This window comes from Leptonychotes weddellii, chromosome 2, assembly GCF_054177405.1.
Source record: "Leptonychotes weddellii isolate Sample4059 chromosome 2, ASM5417740v2, whole genome shotgun sequence".
Lineage (NCBI taxonomy): Eukaryota > Metazoa > Chordata > Mammalia > Carnivora > Phocidae > Leptonychotes > Leptonychotes weddellii.
In genome coordinates this window covers 96,596,424-96,615,928 of record NC_138370.1, presented here as the reverse complement: position 1 = coordinate 96,615,928, position 19,505 = coordinate 96,596,424, and the positions used below count along the sequence as shown (strand labels likewise).

The following is a 19,505-nucleotide window of genomic DNA, read 5'->3' as shown; positions in this document are numbered from 1 at the left end:
AACAGAGCAGCTGTGTTTATTAAAACAGAGCTATTTTTTAAGTTAAAAGGAATAACTAAGCTTAAACTCAGTGGATTTCAGGTAGGAAAAATGATTTGTTTACATATATAACTGATCTTTAAAAAAGTAGGTTAGGGGAACAGTACTTTAACGTTATTTATAAATTAACACCCCCTTTCAAAATCTTTGCCTTTTATATATGAAAACATCAGCACCTTTTATTTCATTTCACTTGTGTACATTAAGAGTTACTAAAGCAGTTTTTTTAATTTCAATTAATAATTGATTAGCAAATTTTAGTGTTGATTATGAATCTATTAAAGTTGGAACAGCTCTGTTCATGTGAGAATTGAAGTTCAAGTAATTTCTGGAGAAATGTTCAATTCTCATTCAACAATCTTAGATGGGATCTTGAAAGTTTTACTGAATGTTTTTATTTTACTTTTTTAAAAGAAACTCTAAAGGTTTAAGATGTTATTTATCATAAGAAAAGATGTTATTCATTATAAATAAATATTTGTTCAGATTCCTGGGTAGGGACATTACAAATGAAATTGATTTTTGATCCCTACTGCTAGTGTAGTATCAAGAAGTAACTATGATAGCAAGTTAGAATACTGTGATAATGGGACCATTTCCCTGCCATTGATTCCCCCCCCAACACATGTATTCGTTCTCAGAAAGAATGATGTTTCCATCTTTCCTTATATTTTCTAGCATGCTGTACCTAATATTAATACTTGGTTAACTCTGGAATGCTTGTTTGAGTAGCATATAGTATTGTCTGTGTCGGTAATTTGGTTTTTACTTACCTTTTTTGATTAATGGAATTACAGCAGAATTAATAAATATGTAGGCCATAAATATATATGATGAACAAATACGCTGAAAATTACTTTTTCAGAAAATTACTTTTGGAATCTGATGAGATTCACTTTCCTAAGATAGATACTCTTTGGAGTATTAACTTTATAAAGTTTTGAGTACTGGTAGCTATAAGATCTGGGACAGATCAACCTGGCTCAACTTCATTTTATTTTTTAATTCTTTTATTTTTATTTTTTTATTTTTTTTAAAGATTTTATTTATTTGACAGAGACAGAGATAGCGAGAGCAGGAACACAAGCAGCGGGAGTGGGAGAGGTAGAGCAGGCTTCCTGCCGAGGAGGGAGCCCAGTGTGGGGCTCGATCCCAGGATCCTGGGATCATGACCTGAGCCGAAGGCAGACGCTTAACTAAGACTGAGCCACCCAGGCGCCCCTATTTTTTAATTCTTTTAAAAAAATATTTTATTTATTTGAGAGAGAGAGCACAAGAGAACACGAGTGGTGATAGTGGGCAGAGGGAGAGGGAGAAGTAGACTCCCCATTGAGCAGGGAGCCTGAAGACCCAGATCTCTAGCCCAGGACCCTGGGACCATGACCTGAACTGAAGGCAGACACTTACTCAACTGAGCCACCCAGGTGCCCCTCAACTTCATTTTATACATAGCTGGAAGAATTGAGGCAAAGGATTATCTTGGGTCTTTCCTGCTGTGCCATTTTAGGAGTTATAAAATTAAATTAAGTGGGTAAATATAGCCCCCTAGTGGTTCTGTTCCATGTTTACACTGTTAGCTGGTGCATCTAGCATTTCTCTGAAGTTACTGATTTTGAAAAATTAACTTGAAAAGAATCAGATTTTAGTAATAATACATGACATAAAGAATATGGGGGGGAGAAGTGGTAGGGATATCATATTCTAACAATTTTCATGCTAGATTATAACCCATTTGTATAACTACTTTTTGGGTTATTACAAGGTGGTCCAGAATATTAGAATTGCTCTGTACCTTACAAGATGAATGACTGAATCCAGATTCTTTGCTGAGATATGCTCTGATTGTTATTATCTGATAATTACTTGTGCATATCAAAGCATAGGGTAAATTAAGTAAGGTGGGCTGTGAAGTAGATTATATATATCCATGCCATGAAATAAAAGCTATTAATAAGTTAGACTTAGGTTTATTGGCCTGGAATTTATGATATGACTTTAGGGGAAAACAAGGTAACAGAATGATTTTATATATGCATATCTCCCCATTTTTGCTTAAAAGAAAAAAAAAAGTGGGAGAAACCTCAAATCCTAGTATGAATATATGTTTGTATAAGCAAAGAAAAACAGAGAAGATACACACCAAAAAATATTACTACCTTTAAGGAAGTGAGACTTGGAAGGATGGAAGGAGATTACTTCTCTGTTTATGTCTGATTATTCAAATTGTTATGGAAAAAGAAACAAATGGAAAAACTTGAAAGGCTCAGCAGAAAGCAGGGACCTTAATCTGAAAAGTTTTAGGAGACCAAGTCTTGTTCTTAATTTCAGAACTGATTTCCAACAGCAGTCAGTTAAGTCAGCTCCTGCTGATTTTGAGTTTGCTTATTGTTTGAATGGGAGGTGTGTACTTGATAATCTCCTTAGATACAAGACTGATGACCCAATTGTTTAAAATGTGTGGTGCTTGGTATTTCTCTTTATTTTGCTAATAAGCTTTTTCCTTGTTCTGGGAATTAAAATCCTTTCCTCTCCAGCCCAATTAAGTTTGTTAAGGGAGGGCCTCTATGAAAACGCCCTTCTTTGAGGTCTGTAAGTGGAAATGATTGGTTCTGAAAATTCTTTCTTCATTGGTTCTTAAAATATTTCATAATTATTGAAGGCTCATTATGAAGGCTGTCTCAATTTCTTTCCTCCAAAATGCTAAGGAATAATTTAGACAACAGTACAGACTCTAAAAATGAAGATGGCTCTGTCTTTTCACAGACTGAACACAATGTTGTTGCAGCTTACTTGATCACAGCAGGTATGGATGTTTACTCCATTAACCATTATTTTGTTTCCGAATGGGTGAAGAAAAGCAGAGGTTTTCAGCATAAGGTTGTAGAAAAAGCATGGATTCAGAGATGTTTCAAGTTCCATGTTGTTGGCCAACAAGTCACTTACCCTTTCTGAGTTGGGGTGCGCATGTAGCAAATAGGAATAATAATACTTGCCGTATTTCTTGGCTGTATAGTAAGAGAATGTAGGTGAAAGGATAATGAAGGCATTGTTAATGGTGGTTAATGCCACAAGTTATTTTGAATCTTGATAAACAATGTAACAGTAGTGAAGTGGGGCTAAGAAAATTTTCTATAAAATGAATAATTCTTTTATAATCATCCATATATTTGGTTATTACATTGTCAAGTTTTTATTGGGGAAGAGCGTGTACCATGGCAAAAATGTATTTTTATGTCCTTTACTGCTCTCATACATACTGTTCATAGTCTTATCTTTGGTGGTGGAATCTAGTTAAGATGGAAAGGCCTTAAAAAGAAAATTAAAGTTGTAAAAAGAGCAGACTCTATTGTCACTGAGGACAGAATTTGAAAATTCAACTCATTCCCAGAATATGCTGTATTGGAAAACTCTTGAGCTTTGGATTTCATCTTTTAGTATCTTATCTTTGCAACAGTAAGCAAGTTCCTTCAGCTTTTTGTTCTTCCATTTTCTTATCTGAAAACAGGATAAGAATAAGATAACTGTCATGATTGTTGAGAAGAGTAATATTAAATGACCTAAATGACACATACAGTAGGTATTGGACACATATACTTGTTTCTTTCTCCCCATGTGTACACACTCATTGATGTATACTGGATTAAGATAAAGGCATGTTTATTGGAAAAAAGGGATGGGGGAAATAAAATAGAAGTTGTCTAATTATCTTTTTAATGTATAGGTTGAATTGTATAAATTTTATATTGAGGAGTCACTTCATTTCCAACTTTATGCTCATTAATGAGTTTTAGAAGTAACTGTTAGTTATATTGGTTTATTGTAATTTTTTGGATTGACTTATGAAATTCTCAAATATATTCAAAAGTGGAGGGGAAAGTATCACAAATCCTACTATACCCGGTATATTCTTTATAGTTGCTTAGTTTCCCTATAATTCGTAATTACTTCTGTGCTAGAAGTTGTGATTCTTCAGTTAATTTTTGTAAATTCAACTTGTTCACTTGACTACCTCTGTATGATAAGTACTAGACAAGTTCTATTTTCTTTTTGATTTTTGTTGTTGCAACAGTATGAAAAAACAATATGCTAATTAAAGAGAGTCTTATTGCAACTACACAGAAATACTTTGTATACAAACTTTTAGTTTAGTTAGTTTTTTGTAGATGACCAAGTAAAGCTGTCTTTTTTGATCTGTGTACAACAGTAGCACGCAAAGAAAATTTCTTGTTAAGGAATTGTTCTCTCTGGTTCTTATGCCTGTAGCAGAAACAATAATCAGAATTTTACTACCACTGCTCTGACGATGATCATCACTACCACCCCCACCCCACTGCTACTGTTATTTGAATATTTGCACTGTTCTAAATACTTACACATACAGAATAATTCATCCTAACACAAAGTCAGTAAGTGAATTAGTTTTATCTTCCCTGTTTATATAGACGAAGAGTTTAAGTAACTTACCTAACACACACATCTACCAAGGAGCTATGCTGAACTGAAGGCATTTTGATTCTAGAGCCCTCATTTAACCTCAACGGTCAGTTTTATTAAGGAATACCTTGGGTATGTGTTATTTGTGGTTTTGGTAGATAAACTGAAGGGAGCATATCTAACCTCTTTATGCTTCTGTTGAAAGATTTATTGTTCTTTAGGTCCCCTAGTTTTCCCCTTTTAACAAAACCCACTTATATTTCCAAATCAAAACCAAAGCTATGAGAAGAAGAATTTTAGTTAAAGCATTTGTTTCATTTGTTACTTTTATCAAGAGTTTATTAGATTTTTTGTTTAAATTTTAATTTTCAATTTAATATTTCTTTTAGATTTTAGCTCTTACAAACTTTCACCAGCTTGAGCACTCTCCCTTTCTCCAGGTAAGGCTGGGAGGCAAGAGGACATGGTAAATTGAGGATCTGAAATCATTGATTATGGATGAATTGTAAATTGAAGGGTAAGAGATACTAGGCTGCAGAAGAGGCTATGTACCAAGTAATGAAGAATTACCTAAGTCATAAAGGCGATGAGGAGTCACTGAAGGACATGATTCCATTTGCATTTTAGAAATATGCTATCGTAGTAGCTAAGAGACCACATAGGAGGCCCTTGTGTGATTAGGAAGGATCCTGAGGAGGGAGAAGTGGCAATCGAGATAGATACATTCAAGAGCCAGAAGTTAGAATTGATGGTTGGATGTGGCAATTGAGGGAGAAGGAAAGGGAGTGTCAAAGATGACAAGTTTTCTGTTTGGGGGCTCTTGTGGTTAAATGGTGAAGCTATTCACCAAGATAGGAATACATGTGGGGAAGAACAGGTTTGAAGAAGGAACTCACACTGAATCTCTTGGTTCAATGTGAGAGATATCCAGTAAAAAGCTGGACACGTGGGTTTGAATTTTATGAGATCAATCTGGAAAGAAGCAGCACATAGCCTCAGATATGTATGAAATCACAGATTATGTGGTCAATGGGAAAAGAAGGGGGGTCTAAGAAGCTTGGATGAGGCACATCTTTAATAAGGTAGAGATGGAGAAAGGCCGGCCAGGGTGTAGATTAAGTAGGATCTGCCAAGAGATTGTAAGAAAGCCACAGAAGTCAAGAGGAAATTAATTTAGACCTAACTATTAAATGATCTATTGTCTACTCATTAGAAAATACCTGCAGTTAGGAAAACAGAACAGAGAGCTTGAGATAGCTGCTGAACGAATAGAGAAAAAGTCCAAATTGTTTACCTCATACCCTCCATTATATCCAAGACCTCCCCCATAGTACAGTTACTTTATTCTGGTTGTGTACTTGGTAGGCAACAACTTACTGTACTATGTTTTATCTGACTTTCAAAATCGTCAATTAGTAGTTAGCTTAGGAAGATTCTTCAATTCATTAAGCTTTTTGGAGTATTTCTTGTATGTATGCTACAATACTTGATGCTAAAATTAGAGCCAAAGAGGGGCACCTGGCTAGCTCAGTTGGTAGAGCATATGACTCTTGATCTCGGGTTTGTGAGTTCTAGCCCCATGTTGGATGTAGAGATTACTTAAAATCTTAAGAAAAAATAAAAAGTTAAAAATAGAGCCAAAGAATCACCAAATTTGCTATCATTGTGCCTTACTTATGCCTTGCAGGAATAATAGAAATTAATACGAGTTTTAGTTGTGCTGTTTATTAAACAAATCTGCTATATGCCACATACTCATAGAACACAGAAGTCATTAGGAACCTGAAATCTAGATGAGAAGACTAGGAATATCTAAAAGTTAAATATAGCATCACATAAGATGAATAATGTATAATATAAGCAAGTGCTTTGGGAATTTAGAGAAGGGAGAATTACTGTGGGTAGGGGAAGGCTCTAGAGCAGAGCTGGGCTTGAATAGAACTTTGAAGGATGGTTAGCATTTGTATAGGTACTGGAAAAAAATAGGGTGTTCCAAGTGGGAGAGGCTTTACAACAAGCCTCGTGTGTTTGATAAATAATTAGAATGGATGGCTTGTTTGGCAAGTGTGGAAATTTGCTTAGAGAGGTGAAAACAGATTGAGGCAAAACCTGGATATCAGGTTGGGATGTGTGGGCTTTTATCCCACAGCCAATGGAGAGTATTGGAGCTCTGAGAAGAAACATGGCTAATTCTATGTTGTAGCCAGCTTATTCTGCCAACAGCACAGAGGGGAAAGAATAGGAATCTGGAGGATTAGTGTCACAGGATGCTAAAAGGAAGTTTTACTGAGGTGCCAAGATATAATGGAAGTTCTTCCTCAGCTGATACTTTTGTGTGTTGGTGCTTGGAAACCTTCCCTCTACAATTGTTGGGGGCTGCTCACACCCCCACTGTTAGGACCTAATATGACCCACATCTGGCTTATAGGAAATTTATGCATCCTTTGCAGGATGTAGAGGTTGTTAATTGGGCTAACATGAGTGGTTCATTCAACAATACCACTCATTGTATATTAATACACTGCCATTCTGATTATGAAGTTCAGTCATCTATCTACCTGAATTCAGTCCATTCCAGGGCATTGACAACAGTGAGTTTCTGGACCCCCAAGGCTAACAGATCCCAGACTGTGGAACCTTGACTAGGGAGGTATCACCCGTGAGGCCTCTCAATGTACGTAAAAGCCAGCCCAATTCCCTTTCTGAATAGTCAAACCTTGCAGTGTGCTTTCTGCAGGGGAGTGTTCATGTGTGCACGTTGGACGAGGTACTCAGATTTGGACATGGTGAGTTTCCAGAAATACTAGAACAGTCATGATCTTACACATGGTAGATCCCTAGTAAATGTTTAATGGCAATGAGCTGAATGCAAAGGGATATGGAACTGGAGCATGGGTCAGGGCTGGAAAGTGACAGAAGAGCTGTTAAGGTAGAATGACAGTTGAGGCTTGAGAAAGCAAACTATAGAGAAAGAAAAGCCTCAGGCCTCAGGAAGGAGGGGGAGGAAGTTAGACTGCCAAAAGAGATGGTATGGTCATACATATATCTTAAAAATCAGCAGAGGTGGTCTCATGGAAGACGGGAGGAATTTCAAGGGCAGCATGATTAACGGAGGACATTAAAACCAGCCTGCAGTGCTCTGTATGCAATTGGTAGATTCTTTGTTTAAATTTTCTTATTTCCATTTCACAGAAGGGCTGGGAAGGTATTATAACCAGTTTTAAGAACAGTTGGAGCTCCTCACATAAGTGAACTAAAATGGATTTGCTGTTTTTGAAGGGGCTTAAATCTTTAATTTGGATACTACTTTTATTTTATTTTATTTTATTTTATTTTTTTTTAAAGATTTTATTTATTTATTTGAGAGAGAATGAGAGAGAGCAAGCACATGAGAGGGGAGAGGGTCAGAGGGAGAAGCAGACTCCCTGCCGAGCAGGGAGCCCGATGCGGGACTCGATCCAGGGACTCCAGGATCATGACCTGAGCCGAAGGCAGTCGCTTAACCAACTGAGCCACCCAGGCGCCCTGGATACTACTTTTAAACATTCAAATTAAACAAAGTGGTTTTTTTTGTGTGTGTGTGTGTGTTTTCTTTTGTCTATGTTCTCAGGTATAATAAGTATTTTCAGCAACCTAATAGTTCTGGGCATCTTCATTAAGTACAAGGAACTTCGGACACCCACAAATGCAATTATCATTAACCTGGCTGTTACTGATATAGGGGTCAGTAGCATTGGATATCCCATGTCTGCAGCTTCAGATCTGTATGGAAGCTGGAAATTTGGATACGCAGGATGCCAGGTATTGGAGATCTTTGGAATGAAAGCAAAATAAAATATTAAAGAGATGTAAATTTAAATGTCTAAAAAAAGAAATCCCAAGGTATTCAAATAAGATCATGTAGGATAATAGGTAAAGTGCTGAAAATAGTTTCAGAAGTGACTGCGAAATGTATTACTTAATAAAAGAGAAATGACATCGGTAGTATTCATTATATTTTCAAAATTCCCCTAATCCAAAGGAAAAAACCAAAAAATTAGCATTCAACTAGAGAAGAAAGAAGTAAAAATTTGCATATTCAAAACTTGCATATTGCAAATTCAAAAAGAAATATCCTGTTTTCATTGGAAACAATAAACTTTAATGATAATATCATAATATCTAAGTAATGTAGTTAAAACTACCAGATTTTTTTCCCCCTATGGACAGTCCTCCAATGGACTTGCAATTAAGTATATCCATTATTATTTTTACTGACAAGGAAATATATTAATATTAATTCATATTAGGATAGTAGGCAGATACGACTTTTGGCCTGAGGTTTTAAAACAGTTTACTCTATTTTAAGCTATAAAATTATAGAGAATAAAATGAGAGTAATAGAATAATGAATACTCATGTATGTCCCACCTGGTTTTGTCAAATCTTAATGTTTTGCAATATGTGCCTCAGGTTGTTTTGCTTTTTAAAGATAAAAAAAACTTGAGGGGCACCTGCGTGGGTCAGTCAGTTTAGGGACCTACTCTTGGTTTCCGCTCAGGTCATGATCTCAGGGTCGTGAGATTGAGCCCTGTGTTGGCTCCGTGTGCTCAGTGAGGAGTTAGCTTGAGAGTCCTCCCCCTCCTGCTCGCTTGTGCACATGCTGTCTCAAATAAATAAATAAAATCTTAAAAAAGAATTAAGATCTAAAACTTGAAAAATACTGTTGAAGGCCATTGTATACTATCCCAATCTTACTCCCTTCTCTACCATGAATGTTTTTCTATCTTAATACATATTTACCTGCACATAAACTAAACTATATTTTAAACTCTGTATAAATAATGTATTGTTTACATGATGCAATCTTATTATATGATACTATGAAGTTTATCCATGTTGATGGATGTAGCTAAAAGTCACTCATTTTAACTGCTACATGATACTCCATTTTGTGAACATACCCCAATGTATTTATTTTTCTGTTATTAAGCATTTATTCCCATTTGTTTTCGGTCACAAAAAAAGGCTTCAATAAGCATTCTTATGTCTCCTACAATATGTAAGAGTTTCTTTAAACATATTGCCTAGGAGAAGGATGGTTGGGTTGTAGAGAATATTCATCTTCAATTCCATCAGATGTGGCCAAATTGCTTTCCAAAATGGGTATGCCAATTATGAGAACATCTATTATTCCACATTCTCTCCAATGCTTGGGATTATCAGACTTTTAATTTTTTTTTTTTATCATTTTGATGGGTGTAAAATGGTATCTTAATGATTTACACTTCTTTGAATACGTATTGTGGTTTACATCTTATAAATATTCAGGTTTCCTCCTGTGTGAATAGCCCATTTTCCTGTTTTGTCTTTTCCTCTTGTTGAATTCTCCAGCTTGTGAACACTAGTATTTTGTTTGTTATATGCACTGCACCTAATTTATGGTTTGTTTTGCACTCTGTTTATAGAGTATGTTGTATAGAAGTTTTACTTTAAGTCTTAAAATTTTTAAAGTGTTTATTTTAAAGACCTTAAACACTTTCCACACATGCCTTTAATAAGCCAGTTACAACATGACAATGGTAAATGTCTTCTAAAATTATTAAAACAAAAAACATTCAATGTCCTTAAGATGTATTCTAGCCATGGAATAAAAATTTTAAGTGTCTCTTGGGAGGGTGTGTAGAATGGTGTTTTCTTTCCAATTTTGATTTTTAGATTTATGCCGGACTGAATATCTTTTTTGGAATGGCAAGTATTGGATTACTCACTGTTGTGGCCATGGATCGATACCTGACCATCCGTAGTCCGGACATAGGTATAGCACTTCTCTCAGCTTTCTCAATGAATCTGTTTCTTGCCTAAGTACCACTCAACACACCTGCACTTTAAAATATAAATGTAATGATTGGGGCGCCCGGGTGGCTCAGTCGGGTAAGCGTCTGCCTTCGGCTCAGATCATGATCCCAGGGTCCTGGGATCAAGTCCTGCATCCGCCTCCCTGCTCAGCGGAGAGTCTGCATCTCCCTCTGCCCCTCCCCCTGCTCATGCTCTTTCTCTCTCTCTCTCTCAGAAATAAATAAATAAAATCTTTTTAAAAAAATAAAACATAAATGTAATGAGTTGCATTAAGACTGTATGGTCAGTCTCATTTCTCTGACAATCCTTGTTCAAAAGTTTCAGTGATTTCCTATGATTTTAGAATAAAATCCAAATTTCACAGCACAACCTCCAAGACTCCATGTGGTCGGGCCCTTGGCTATCTTTCCAGCTTTGGCTGGGGCTCCCTCACTTTGGGGTACTGGCCTAGGCCTTTCCCACTTCGGGATCTTTGTAAATGCTGTTTCTGTAGGCCTGGAGAGTGCTTCTCCCTGCTTGTCCTCTAGTTGATCCTTTTTATCATTCAGGTACAGGCTTAAATGCCTTTTTTTTTTTCCTGAATATGAATTCATGTAGATAGGCTCTGAGTGAACTAAAGTGCTTTGTAAAGAATCTACTTGACAACAACTTTGAATAATCAGTTAAAACAAAGTGAAGAAATGAATTCCATCAGTGGCAAATGATGCTAATATCTCATCTATTTGTTAACAGGAAGAAGAATGACCAGCAACACTTATATCCGCATGATTATGGGGGCCTGGCTCAATGGTCTCTTTTGGGCTTTGATGCCTATCATAGGGTGGGCTAGTTATGCCCCAGATCCTACTGGGGCTACTTGTACCATAAACTGGCGGAAAAATGATGCGTAAGAGACACATTTTCACTTTACAGTAATCAAATGCTTCTAATGTAGACATTCTCTCATCATTTCAAATTTAAGCTCAGATCGAATGTTTTGCACACAGTGTGGCCAAGTGCTTCCTGTGTAGTGATGATGTGATTCCAGCACTGCATTATGCTTGTTTGCAAGTGAAGGCCATCAGGCTCCCTTGTTGCCTTACCCTCTTCTGTCCTCTCTCTCCTGAGCACCCATTCAGTGCTGGTATCTCAGGGGTAGAATCTGAAAGGGAAGACGGGGCGTTAGCATCGCCAGACGGCATGTGGCTGTCCCGAAAGCCGAAAGCTCCGGCTGACTCCCTCCTATCTTTTCAGGATGATCTGGTGATAAAGCTGAAATGACACAGCAAAGGCACAGTCACCGGAAGGACTTGCTTGCTCCTTAGTGGTGCTCTTCTGTAGTTACCAAGGAAAAGAGGGTAACTCAGTTTGTTAAAGAAAATGAAAGATGACTCAGAAAAACTGGTAGAAAATTTCTAACTCTCAAACTAAATCTAAATCTTAAACTTTTTGTAAAGGGTCAACAAGAAAATATCTTAGGCTTTACAGACAAGACTGTCTCTGTTATAATTGTTCAACCCTGCCTGTGAAAGCAGCCATAGACAGTGTGTAAATGAATGTAGTTCCAAGGAAGTTTAATTTACAAAGACAGACGACAGACTGGGTGTGGCCCATAGGCCATAGTTTTGCCACCCTCTAGTCTAAATGAACTAGTTAAATATCCTTCCTAAGCTACGTCATAATATAGTGACTATTGAACAGTGCCAGGATTATTTTTAATTATTGTCCTGTTTCCTTTCCCCTATTCAGCACATTAAACAAATAGTGATATAATGATTCCCTTTTCTTATTTTCAGATCTTTTGTTTCTTTCACGATGACAGTTATTGCGGTAAATTTTATTGTGCCCTTGACAGTGATGTTTTACTGCTATTACCATGTCACTCGATCCATTAAATGTCATATCACTAGTAACTGCACTGAGTACCTCAACAGAGACTGGTCAGATCAGGTAGATGTAACCAAGGTAAGACATTAAAATCCTTAAAATGTCTTTGTAATGGAGCTTTTACACATATGTGGTCCATATTACCATCACCTCTCCCCAGCACCTGATTTTTACTTTTTGGCTCTTTTTCTTGTGTTTGTCTCCATATTTCTAAATGATGTGTTTATCTGCTGTTTTGGATATTTTTGTTTGCTACTACTCTTGATTTCCTACTATGGATCATGAGAATTTATTTCTCTTACACCATCTGTCCTACTCCTCCACCCCAACCTTTCTCTTTCCTCATCTTGTCAGCATAATGTTAATATTTGGTTACATTATTGTACCTTATTGTAACTACTTAAATTTTGTTTATTGTAGATCTCTGTATGGTTCTGTGATTTGTATTTTTTGATACAATTTTTAATTTTGGGGTTAATCATTCATTTTCTTTTTTTCTCTTCCTCCTCTCAGTCCCCTCTTCTGCTCTTCCTCTATCCTCCCCACCCCCCATAGTTTTGTTTGCTCACTGTTCTGTGTATGGGTCACTAATTCATCTCTAAACTCCCGACCAGAAGCGCCAATCTCCTCTCTATTTTCAAATGCATCAGACACTACTTGACTTTATCCTTTTCTTGGAACTGTCCCTCCCGGCATTCTCACGCATCTTGCTCTACACTGGCCCTTCTCTAAGACCACTGCCGGCATCCTCAGATCTCCTTATCGACAGCTGGGAATGCCTGTGGCCTCTCTCGTGGGTTGGATCGCCTGTTTTCTGGCTTGCATATCTTCCCTTTTTTTTGGTTACTTGCTCTCATTTGGTGGAGCACATTCTCAAATAGATTTCTGAGGAGGTTATAGGGAGATAAATTTTTAAAGATTTTGTTGCCTGAAACTGTCTTAATTCTATGATCATATTTGACTGTTTGCCTTGCATGGAATTTTAAGTAGAACAATGATTTTCGAAGAATTTTGAAGGCATTGCTCTAGAGTCTCCTAGCTTCCGGTGTTGGTATTGTGAAAGCTGGCAGCATTATGGTGACTGACCCTTTGTAGTGTTCTATGTGTTCTCTCTGGAAGCTTGGAGGATCATCTCTGTTTCTCCAATTTTCTGGAATTTCATGCTGATGTGCCTTGAGGGGCCTCTTTATTCACCCATGTTCTGGGTACTTGGTGAGTGCTTTTAATATGAAGACTCAAGTCTTCCCCTTCTGGGAGATTTCTTGTATTATTTCTCTGGTGATTTCCTTCCTATGTTTTGTTTTGCTTTTTTTTCTGTTCTTTTTTTCTGGAAGTTTTTTTTTTTTTTTGATATTGAATCTCCTGAATATATCTTCTAATTTTCTTAAATGTTCTCTCCTATATTGTCTCTGTCTTGGACTTTGTTTTTGTTTCTCCTTTCTGCAAGATTTCCTCAACCACGTCCCGGTCTGGGATTGGGTGAGAAAAGTGAGGCTCAAGCCTTGGGTGCAAGATTCAAACAGGCACCAAAAACTCAGCAATTCAAAAAAAAAGTAGTTAATGTAGTATTTTTTAAAAATCAAATTTAATGTCACATCAGAGAGAGAGAGACAAAGGATAAGAGACTCTTAACTCTAGGAAACAAACTGAGGGTTGCTGGAGGGGAGGGGGATGAGGAGTGGGGTAACTGGGTGATGGGTATTAAGGTGGGCACTTGATGGAATGAGAACTGGGTGTTATATGCAACTGATGAATCACTAAACTCTACCTCTGAAACTAATAATACACTATATGTTAATTGATTTTAAATAAAAAAATAGTTAAAAAACCCATATTGAACAAAATATACAATTTTAAATAAAGACAGGATCTGACCCTGCACTTGCATGACTCACCTCATTACCCTAATCCTGGCTGACCACATCATTCAACCTTGCCACTGCATTTTTAAAATTCTGCCCTTTATTTTTTAAATAGGGTAAAGGATAAAAATGGTTTTTATAGATAAAAAGAGTTAATTTTACATCCTCTACTCCTTTCCAATAGCCTCCTCTTCTTGTTTTATGGATATATATCTTCTCTCATTTTTGTGATGGTATTATGTACATATTTACATTTTCCTTCTGTTCATCACATATTTTTTGTTTCCCCTGAATTTCTGCACCACTGTTTTTGGTCATCTTTAAAAAAAAATTATTATTGAAGTATAGTTGGCATACAATGTTATATTAGTTTCAGGTGTACAACATAGTGATTCAGTGATTCTCCACATTACACAATATTCACCACAATAATTGTAGCTACTGTCTGTCATCATACAATGTTATTACAATATTATTGACTGTACTCCCTATGCTGTACTTTTCATCCCTATGACTTTATTTATTTTATAACTGGAAGTTTGTACCACTTAATCCCCTTCACCTACTTTGCCCATCCCCCTATGTTCCTCTCCTCTGGCAACCACCAGTTCTCTGTATTTATGAGTCTATTTCTGTTTTCTGTCTGTTCATTTGTTTTGTTTCTTAGATTCCATATATAAATGAAGTCATATGGTATTTTCTTTCTCTGACTTATTTCATTTAGCATAATACCTTCTAGGTCCATCCATGTTGCTACAAATGGCAAGATTTCATTTTTTATGGCTAAGTAATATTCCAGTGTGTGTGTGTGTGTGTGTGTGTGTGTGTGTGTCATTTTTGTCTCTGCCTGTCAGTTTGTTTCCTCAATGTCTAGTGGTCAATGACTGTCTTTTGCATAAAGAGTGATGCACTAAAAAGCTGATTGTAAGCTCTGGGCATCCTTGTTCACTGGGATGTTCCTTTGGGGGAATTTCTGATGCTCTGTATCTCCATGTATTTTCTTTTGGGCTGGTCAATTTTCAAGGAGAAGATTCTTTCATGTTCCTGAGTGGGAAGCACAAGTCTGTTTCCCATACTCTTATGGCTCAGAACAGGGAAGGGACAGCATGCAGCACCCCACTTTCTAGTATAGTGCTCCAGCTCTCAGTAGCCCAGTGCCCCCTAGTTTCCTGTCTTTTACACTGAACCTCTGGATTCTTCTGGGGAGAGGAAGGGGAGTTGCCTGGCTGAGTGAGGGGGTTCAGAAATCTAATTGCTTCTTTCTGCAGGTTTCAGTGAGTTCTGCTATTTTAAGTTCCATGTGCAGCCCCACATTCAAAGCTAGCTTGTTACCTCCAATTCCAGGGACTTTATGTAGTTCTGTGGAATGGATTAGTCTGTATTTAGTTTTCCCTCACTGCTGGCTCTTTTAAAAAAGTTTTACTTATTTTTAAATTATTCTTGTGTCTGGTAAGTAATTTGCTGCTTGTCCAGTGGTTGTTCAGTTTTAATTTTTACAAAACTATTGTCTAATCTGTGATTCTCAATCCTTATGGGTTTTTATCTTTTTTTTTTTTTTTAAAGATTTTATTTATTTACTTGAAAGAGAGAGAGAGAAAGAGAATGAGCAGGGTGGAGGGGCAGAGGGAGAGGGAGTAGCAGACCCCCACCCCCTCTGAGCAGGGAGCCCGATGTCTTGGGGGCAATCCCAAGAGCCCCGGATCATGACCTGAGCCAAAGGCAGATGCTTAACCATCTGAGCCACCCAGGCACTCCTGGGTTTTATCTTTTTAAACCTCTTTCCATCATTTTAGTGGACAATCAATAAGGAACAATGTAAAAGTTATAATTTTTTATTTAAACAAGATGCAAGGGGAACTTCTTTACAAAACTATCTACACTGTACATGTATATCAAGCTCAAATTGTCTGTATTAGAATACAATGAACTCAAAATAGGATTTTGTTTTTTTCCAGATTGAATTTAGAAAGTTAGAAAGTTATTTTTTTAGATGAGCATATGATGACAGTGCGGGGGAAAAGCACAATGCCAGCAGTCCATAGCACAATTACTAGAAGTGGGTTAGGAGTGGGTTTTCATCTGCCTCTCATCAAAGCCAGCTTTTGTATTCTTCCCTAGCACAGTAAAAGAAAGAGGTCATTCGTTACATTTGTTTAACGTTCTATCCATTTAACAAGCTCTTGTTATCATAGAGGACTTGAGGCACACAAGCAAAGTGCAACGAGGTTTGGAAAAGTTCAGTTTTTCCTCTATGTCATCAACAACAAACTTATTCAAGTTCCGATCTAGATAATTTTTCATGCTATTTTAAATATATTAGCTATTTCAATATTTTAGATATTGGGTTTGCCAAATACTGATTTTTTTTACAGATGTCTGTGATAATGATACTTATGTTTCTGGTGGCATGGTCCCCTTATTCCATCGTGTGCTTATGGGCTTCTTTTGGTGACCCAAAGAAGATTCCTCCCTCAATGGCCATCATAGCTCCGCTATTTGCAAAATCTTCTACATTCTACAATCCCTGTATTTACGTGGTTGCTAACAGAAAGTAAGTAATGTTTAAAATGCTTTTAAATAAAAAACATGGATATAGAAAGGATGTTAAAAAGATTTTTGGGGAGGTAAGCGACAGAAACTCACTTCAAACTAGTGTAAAAATTATTTGGCCCATGCAACTGGAGAGGCATCTAGGCCTTTAAATGCCTAGAGCTCCAGCTCTGGGACAGCCTCTTCCCATATGGAGGGGAGATGATTACGGCAACCCAAGACCCAAGTTCTACCAGCTAAGCACCCCCAAATTCGAGTGTCATCTCAGATGGCTTTCTGGCAGAAAAGCTACTAGAAGGTGGTTGGTGGGCTCAGCTTAGTTCTCATGGCTACCCCCCTCCCCAACACATGGAACTGATTTTCCAAAGAAAAGAGTGGTTCTATTATGAGAAAATGGACAAGGTGAGGAAGGCAATGTTGGGCTCCATAAGTGGGTGGTGTAATTGTATATTTACTAGAAAGAAGATATTCAGGGCGTCTGGGTGGCTCAGATGGTTAAGCGTCTGCCTTCGGCTCAGGTCATGATCCCAGGGTCCTGGGATCAAGTCCCACATCGGGCTCCCTGCTCAGCGGGGAGCCTGCTTCTCCCTCTGCCTCTCTCTCTCTCTGTCTCTTATGAATAAATAAAATCTTTAAAAAAAAAAAAGAAAGAAGATATTCAAATGCAAGAGAAAAACTCAGTGCTAAAATAAAATGGTTTCAGGAGTGGGTAGTCATTCAGGACAATAAAGAATACTTCCTTCTCCCTTTGTTGGAACTCAGCAAAGATTTCTGTCTCCTCAATGAAGCCTAGATTATTTTACTTCCTGTTACTGCTAAAAGATGGAATAACCAATTTATTGTCCTTAAATATTTGATCAAAAAAAAATCTCAGTAGAGGCCAGGTAATTTGATCCTGAAATGCAAACGTTTGTATTTATGCACATGTTTGGGAGAGCAGCTTTAGCTACAGGTATACAAAGAAACATAAAAAATTTAAGACCAAACAGATCACATAAGAAGAATAAAGAACATATTTTAAATTCAGATTCTATTGGTAGTTCTTTTGGAAAGGTTAGTCATTCTCAAGCTCCCTTTAATTTCAACTGGCCTTTGTTCAGAAGAACAAATGTGTGAAATGCATATCCTTAGTTCAAGTAAATTGTAACTGACATTTGAAGTGTCATCTTAAACAGACATAATTTTTGATTTTTATTAAATGTCTTCAATGTTTATAATCAATGGTGCAAAACTGGTCTTTAACTATAACTATACCTTCTATATTTATGAATGTTCTTAACAGGGGATGTTAAAGTTGGAGGCAAAAGTTTATTTGGAGATGTCAGTTAGCAGTAGAGGTGTCTTAGACATATTCGAAAATGCTTTAAGAGTTCCAAGTCGTTATAGGATAATGCCAGATTTCCCCTTTCTTACTGCAGATTTCGGAAGGCAATGTTTGCCATGTTCAAATGTCAGACTCACCAAGCAATGCCCGTGACGAGTGTTTTACCAATGGATGTATCTCAAAATCCACTGACTCCTGGAAGAAACTGAAATAAGAGAAAAAGTACACAGCATCAAAATATCTTATTTACTTTTTTCCCCAGTGGTTTAGTTTTATTTTAAATATGATCCTGTTTAGACCAGATGCAGACATAGATTATTGTTTTATTAGACCCTGAATTCCTCAAGTGTAGCTCCGGGTTCTTCTGTTTGTGGGATGGCTATTCTAATGATTGCTTATTTCCTTCATGTAAACTTAACTATTCATCTCCTTTGATGAATCTAGGCACATGAGATTAAGGCCCATTCTCTTTCTCCCAATCATGGCATTCATTACACTGCATCAATGACCTCGTAACTTGCCTGGACTCTCCATTAGACTAGAAGTAGCCACTATTTTAATGTTAAAATAAATTAATAATGATAATAATAGTCTTCAATAAGTAAATTACTGAAATGAGTTGTTCCTAGGCAGATGGAAAACATTTTTAGCATTTCACACTTTTAAAATTGTAATACAATTATTAACTTCTGCTATTTGACAAAAATATTAAACACTGTTGCTTCTAAATCACATTAGTTGATGCACATACTTTATATAGCAATATAATCTCTGTGCATATCTTATGTATTCTGCATTTTTAATTAACATTTTTCTGTATATGTATTTCCATGTATTTGCCACTAGAATTAATTTAATCAATTTTTTTGTATATTTGTTCTCTTTTTCCTGTTTTGTTTGTCTGAAATTCGTTTTATTCTGGCAAGAACGCAACATGTATCTATCCTCTTAACCAGTTTTTAAGTGTACAGTACAGTATTGGTAACTACGTGTACAGCAGATCTGTAGAACATATTGTCTTGCTTAACTGAAACTTTATGTCCATTGATAGCTGTATGCTTGTTCTTTGATGTATCCTTAGCAGATAGATGCATTTTGCCTGGCACATAGTAGGCACTCAATAAAAAAAAATTGTTGAATGTTGAATGCATTTGTAGACTCAATTATTTGTTGTTTTACATAACCATTGTTTAAATAGTGGACATTTAAAATCTGTGCTATTTTTTTTTAATTGAGCAAATTTTTCTGACTTTATTGTTTCTATATGCATCCTATCAATTTTAAATAACATTTCCCATAATATTCTTATTTTTATAGAATTGACTTTCTTTTGAAAAGATTTTTGGTTTAAATTGTTGATAGAACCACCCAATATAATAACAAGATTAAATTATATATATGTGTGTGTGTGTGTGTGTGTGTGTGTGTGTGTGTTATTGGGCAGGGCCATTCAGGAGGTACCTGATGTGCCCAGATATGTGTGTGTGTGTGTGTGTGTGCGTGTGTGTGTAAAACCTAAATCCTTGATTGTCAATTATCCATGAGGATTTTCCATCTTATGTACATGGAGGTAGTTTTTAATGATTGAATTT

General features: G+C 36.7%; 1 protein-coding gene across 1 annotated transcript; it reads left to right on the top strand.

Moving 5' to 3' along the window:
• Positions 1 to 135: 135 nt before the first annotated feature.
• Positions 136 to 19,059, top strand: RRH (retinal pigment epithelium-derived rhodopsin homolog). Its single transcript, XM_006727200.3, has 7 exons — positions 136 to 2,842; positions 8,084 to 8,274; positions 10,171 to 10,270; positions 11,044 to 11,197; positions 12,087 to 12,255; positions 16,412 to 16,590; positions 18,008 to 19,059. The coding sequence occupies exons 1-7, from the start codon at positions 2,737 to 2,739 to the stop codon at positions 18,120 to 18,122; spliced, it is 1,014 nt and encodes a 337-aa protein (XP_006727263.2). The 5' UTR covers positions 136 to 2,736; the 3' UTR covers positions 18,123 to 19,059.
• Positions 19,060 to 19,505: the final 446 nt, after the last annotated feature.

Coding starts and splice junctions, on each gene's coding strand:
- RRH (XM_006727200.3), top strand. CDS start 2,737: ATGCTAAGGAATAATTTAGACAACAGTACAGACTCTAAAAATGAAGAT. Junction 8,275..10,170: donor TTGGATACGCAGGATGCCAG/GTATTGGAGATC, acceptor TTTGATTTTTAG/ATTTATGCCGGACTGAATAT. Junction 16,591..18,007: donor TACGTGGTTGCTAACAGAAA/GTAAGTAATGTT, acceptor TTCTTACTGCAG/ATTTCGGAAGGCAATGTTTG.